This window comes from Xenopus tropicalis, chromosome 1 (genome assembly GCF_000004195.4).
Source record: "Xenopus tropicalis strain Nigerian chromosome 1, UCB_Xtro_10.0, whole genome shotgun sequence".
In the NCBI taxonomy this organism is placed as follows: Eukaryota; Metazoa; Chordata; class Amphibia; order Anura; family Pipidae; genus Xenopus; species Xenopus tropicalis.
In genome coordinates, this window is record NC_030677.2 from 186,423,653 (window position 1) to 186,428,928 (window position 5,276).

The 5,276-nt window shown below is 39.6% G+C and overlaps 1 protein-coding gene across 2 annotated transcripts; it reads right to left on the reverse strand.

Moving 5' to 3' along the window:
• Positions 1 to 796: 796 nt before the first annotated feature.
• ccnb1 (cyclin B1) lies at positions 797 to 4,875 on the reverse strand. Of its 2 annotated transcripts, none has more exons than XM_031897708.1 (9): positions 4,771 to 4,875; positions 3,567 to 3,707; positions 3,406 to 3,492; positions 3,045 to 3,221; positions 2,593 to 2,751; positions 2,281 to 2,517; positions 1,761 to 1,901; positions 1,054 to 1,164; positions 797 to 974 (listed from the first exon to the last, which is right to left on the reverse strand). In XM_031897708.1, the coding sequence occupies exons 1-9, from the start codon at positions 4,792 to 4,794 to the stop codon at positions 873 to 875; spliced, it is 1,179 nt and encodes a 392-aa protein (XP_031753568.1). In that variant the 5' UTR covers positions 4,795 to 4,875; the 3' UTR covers positions 797 to 872.
• Between the last annotated feature and the right edge of the window lie 401 nt (positions 4,876 to 5,276).

Consider the following 5,276-nt stretch of genomic DNA (forward strand, 5'->3'; position numbering starts at 1 on the left):
ATTTGTCACAGCCTATTCGGGTCACCAAGAAATTGAATTATGCATTTGCCATACAGGAGTGGCCTTTTAAAGTGATGCTGACTCATGAAAATAAAGAGGCTCTTCCATAGTTTAGAAGAGAGCTGGATGTGAGCCTTCCCATAGACCAATTACCAATAGAAATAGTGCTCCAGTCTATGGAAGGGTCACATTACCCCCAGCCCAGTGTGACTGAAACCACAGAAGAGCATTTAGCCATGCTAGAGTGAATGTTGGGCTCAGCAAGTATTGCTGGGGTGGGGGAAGGTTTTGGGGACTTTTGGCACCAAACATTTTGCATGTCACAACTCATTACCAATACAGGTATAGGACTCATTATCCAGAATGCTTTCTGTAATTTGGATCTCCATACATTAAGTCTACTAAAAAATTACCACCACATTCATTAGACCTAACAGGATTGTTCTGCATCCAATAAGGATTTATATCTTCTTAGTTGGGATAAATTACAAGGTACTGTTTTACTACTACAGACAAAAGGAAATACTTTTTAAAATTGACTGATTAAAATGGAGTCTATGGGAGACAGGCTTTCTGTAATTCAGAGCTTTCAGGATAATGGGTTTCCAGATAAGGGATCCCATACCTGTACAGATGTTCCTATGGATTTTCATAGAACTGTCATTGCTTTAAACTGAAAAATGCTGGCCTGTTAAAGAGGTTTGAGATATTATTTTTGAAGTTGATTTACAAGAAGTCCAAACACCTTTCGATTCACAGAAGTGTATAAAAAAAAACAAAAAAACAAACCCAGAACCACACTTAAAATAATCTTTATTAAAAAGGATAAAATACAGTTAAGAGCATTGGTAAAAAGTGTTAGAAATAGAGTCTTATGACGCTGCTTTTGCCAGGCTTTCCACAAGCTCAGACTTCAGATGGGGCAGGCAGCTGACCTTCATCTGTCGACTGCTGCTGTATTTGCTTTTTACAGACTGAAAAAGAGTGAAGATTGAGTCAACTATTTAGTCAATACTAAACTAACAATCAACCCACAGCATTATATAGTCTTACCAGGAACTTTGTATGTCCTCCATTGACCTTTACAATATTCTTTGCGATGTGCTGCATGACTGGCATAAGGGAACTCTCTTTATAAGCCATGTAGTGCTCAAGAACAGGAGTCTTGTTAAGAGAAGAAAAGTTAGTTTTACAGAACAAAAAACCCATTTAGTCATTGTTTGGGGACAGGGATTAGTCAAGAGCATTGTTCCTTTATTCAACTGCATTTACAAGACATTTGGCTTCTGTGGAGAGTCCAAATATTTTGTTCCTTAGCAAAGTACATGTTGCTAGTATGAGTGGCCTGATTTATAAATGGCAGATGTCAACTAGGTGAAACAGGAATATTGGCTTATTGAAAGATTGCAGTGTTTGAAATAGCAATTTTTAAATGTTTGACAGATTGTAATTTAAATGAGCCTGTTTTGGAGGCTGAAAACAGACTAGTTGCTAGGGTGAGTAAGACCCTGGCACCCAGATAACTGCTGAAAAACACAAAAGCTGCCAAACAAGCTAAATAACTGAAGAACCACAAAAAAAAAAACCCAACTGCAGTCTTAGAATATCAACATTGCATACTAAAAGCTAAAGCAAACCCCCCTTCAATTGCTAAACATTTCAGCCATTTTAAACATTTCTGCTTAGTAAATGAGTTATTTTCTGCAGGCAGCTAAAACAGCCCCCCACACTACAAAAACAGCCATTTTAGGATTGCTTACCCATTCTCCACTATTAAGAATCTTCATTGCCAAACAGAAAGCTGCTGCCGCCAACTGGGAGGGAGGTACGTGCACCATGTCATAGTCTGTCATAACCAGCTCTATTAGGTATTTAGCCAGTGTGTGATGTACAGAGTCCACCTTCAGGAGGTAAATAGATGGGGGCAGTACATTAGTAAAGCTGTAATGCCTTGGAATATACTATCTAATTTCAGGCTAAGTCCCTGTTAGGGCTAACTGCAACCCTATGCACTAGAGCTGCAGGTGTGCACCATGAAATGGAACTAAAATTGCCATTTAAAAAATTTGGAAGCTTTACATTATATGCAGCATACTTAATCTGCATTTAAAGTCTAGAGACTGCCCATTAGCTGTTCAGGATTATGCACATCTTATTCCTTAAATTGCCATTTAAAATGCCAAGTCAACATTCACACACAAAGGTGGATCACATTTTGATAAGGGGGGGCAGCAGCTTCTAATACTGAAAGGGGAAGATATTTGAACCATTAGTGCTCACCTCCCCAATTTTAGATGCTCTTCTCAAGAAATGCAGTGGCAGTGGCCTCCCAATGTCAAATTTGAGAACTCTAAGGATTTGCATTTCCATGTTTCTGATTTGGGACTTTGTGTAAGTGTGGTCAGTGACAAAGGCAAAGTCACCAATTGATGGACAATAGATCTCTTCATATTTGCATGCAATGAACATGGCGCTCACACCAGCCAGCTGCAACAGTTTCTTGGGAACAGGATTTTCCTATGAGATACAAGGACAAAGTTTATACAGGCCAAAGCGTAATTATATGCTGCATATGCATAATAGAAACTTTACCTGCAGAAAACGATCCAGAATAGCTATGGTCATAGACATGGTCTCCTGCAGCAGTTTAAACCTCAGATGGACCTGCACAAGCCAGTCTACCAATATGGCCCTCATGTTTCCATTGATCTCCTGACCATCTAGATAGCGTGGCCTGATTGCTTGTTTGACCTGGTAAACACATTCATGTTATATACACATACTTTTGTAAGAAAAAAAAAAAAAAGCCATTGGCCATTATGCTGAAATTTATTTGACACCTGCACAAACATTTAGTCTTAATTTGTAGCTAGGGCTACCATGGGGGGTTGGTTTGGTTGATCAGGAGGTTATAGCCTGGCAGGCATTTTGGCCCTATGGTTCCTTAGAGCAACTTTGCTTGTGGTAAAGGGATTAGAGGCCAGAATAAAGAGTAAACCAAGTTGATCAGGCTACAAAGCAAGAAATACAAGATCAAGGTCTACCTCCATGTTTCTAAGGTAACAGTAGATGTCCTTCACATAGTCACTGCACAGCATTGGGTTGTCTGAATCTTCTGCATCTACATCTTTTATTGGAATTAGGGCACTGGAGAAAGCTGGAGGTATCTCTTCTATTACACACACAGAAGTCTCCATTGGGTTAGGAGAATCAGGCACGGGCTATAAAGACAAGAATGTCAGGAAGGTAATCGCTATAGAAACTATTAACAGAAGGCCTATTTCTTACATATTTTAGGGAAGGAAGACGACAAGTTGTGGAAAAGTAAGTTACAGGTACACACAGGCTCCACATGCATATGGCACCAGAAGAAAATCAGTGCATTACGTTGCATAAAATACACACCGTCTCTGCTTCCTTAGGGACATAGTCTTCTGGCACAATCAGTTTCTCCGATTTCTCTACAGGGGGTTTGCGAAGTGCTTTTGTTGCCTAAGGAGGAAATTAGTTATCAAGGGGAACCTAACCACATTTCATAGAATAGACAGCAATAGCTTTATGCTTACTCTCTTTAGGGGAACTTTTGCCTTGCTGATTTGGTTCCCAATATCACCCAGTGCATTCCTAGGCCTCAGCACAGGCTTGGACACAGCAGCTTTCCTTCCAGCCATGCCTGGTTCCACATTCTCCACATTGAGCCGCATACTCTGCGCAGGAAGAATTGAAAAATTTACTGGTTTGATGCTAAAATCACCCCTCTCAAAAGGGGTCTATGTACATTTAGAAGCCAAAGAAGAACTTTGAGGTTAAGTGAATATCTTTACTGCTCCGATACCACAAGTTGCTATTGTAAATGGAGTCTCCAATCACCCAGGTCCAGCCTGGCAGTCTGAACTCTGGCAAATCCCAGAAGGGCTGCTGTAAGGTATCAGACTAACTATTTATTGGGCTGGAGGGGGGGCTGTTTTGGCCTCTGTACTTAAAATGCTAGAGTCTTTTTTTGAATCTCAAGTCCTAGTATTGCATTTTACACCTGCCAGTTATCCATTTTGTCTGTGGCCCTCAGATACACCTTTTGGATGTTTAAAGCATATTGGCACTACACAGTGTTATCTGCAGCTAATTTCCATGGGCAAAATTGGGCTATTTCTTTAGAGTAGAGTTGTCCAACTAGAGGCCTGTTGCTGGATGTGGCCAGTCTTCATTGTAAGCCATTTTAATTTAATCTGGCCTGCAAACATGCTGTATGAGAAATAATTGGCACACTGCATGTAATAAGTTGGACAGCACTGCTCTAGAATATACAGCTGATCTTCACTTTGAACAGAGCTACTTTCATTAGTGCTCCAGTTACAAAAGCTGGCAAACTGCTTGCTTGAATTAACTTATGCACCTACAAACATTAAACGAGCCATTTCTGCATGGGCAAGTTAGTCCCACAGATGCCTGGGATTTTATACCCAAGAAAGAAAAATAGTTACTAGTTACAGTCTACAGTGGCACAGGCCCATCAGAACAAAGCCAGCTCTCACACAGGGCCATATAATAAAAAAAACCCAAAACCAAAAAAAAAAAAACCCCCCCACCAGACATTAACAGTTCTAAATGCACACATTCCCACAGCCTGAGGACCAAAGCCCCAGCATACACTGTGTACACACACACCTGTACAAAAACCTTTAATCCTTTTAAATTTGTGAACAAGTTATTTATAGAAAAATCTATACTACCCAAATAACCATACTTTAAAAAGAGCAATAATAGCCTTACCCGAGTCATAATCAGTGCCATCATAGGGGAAATCCACAACCTCTTGTCTTGCACAAACTGCAGTAAAACTCCTCTGAGGGAAGGGAGCTCAACCTCTACTTTTTATTGGCTCCAAATGTCCCATCAGCTGATTTGGTTTGTCATTAATTTAGCAATTAACTATGATCCTCCCCTGCAATTACAGGGATGGCTGCTATTTGCATTTATTTGTGTCAAATTTAACCTTCAGCTATAAAGTCATTTTCTGCTAAAAAAATATATAAATATATTTTATTCTTTTTATTGCATTTTATTCTTTTTATTTTATGTTACAGGGAGGTGCAATTCCCAAAAGTGGAGTAAACTGAAATTGTAGAAAAAAATATCACTGGTGTTAAAAGAAATATATGTTTTTTTTGTTATCTGAGTGCCCTATAAGTTGGTGTAATACTGGAATACAGGCATGGGATCTGTTATCAGGAAACCCATTTTCTGGAAAACCCCAGGTCCAGAGCATTTTGAATAAC

What these genes read in the sequence shown, in the direction of transcription:
- ccnb1 (XM_031897708.1), bottom strand. Translation starts at nt 4,794, where the DNA reads ATGATGGCACTGATTATGACTCGG. An exon ending in TCCCTAAGGAAGCAGAGACG is followed by an intron (nt 3,222 to 3,405) that starts GTGTGTATTTTA and finishes TTGTCTTTATAG; the next exon opens with CCCGTGCCTGATTCTCCTAA. An exon ending in TTCTGGATCGTTTTCTGCAG is followed by an intron (nt 2,518 to 2,592) that starts GTAAAGTTTCTA and finishes TGTATCTCATAG; the next exon opens with GAAAATCCTGTTCCCAAGAA.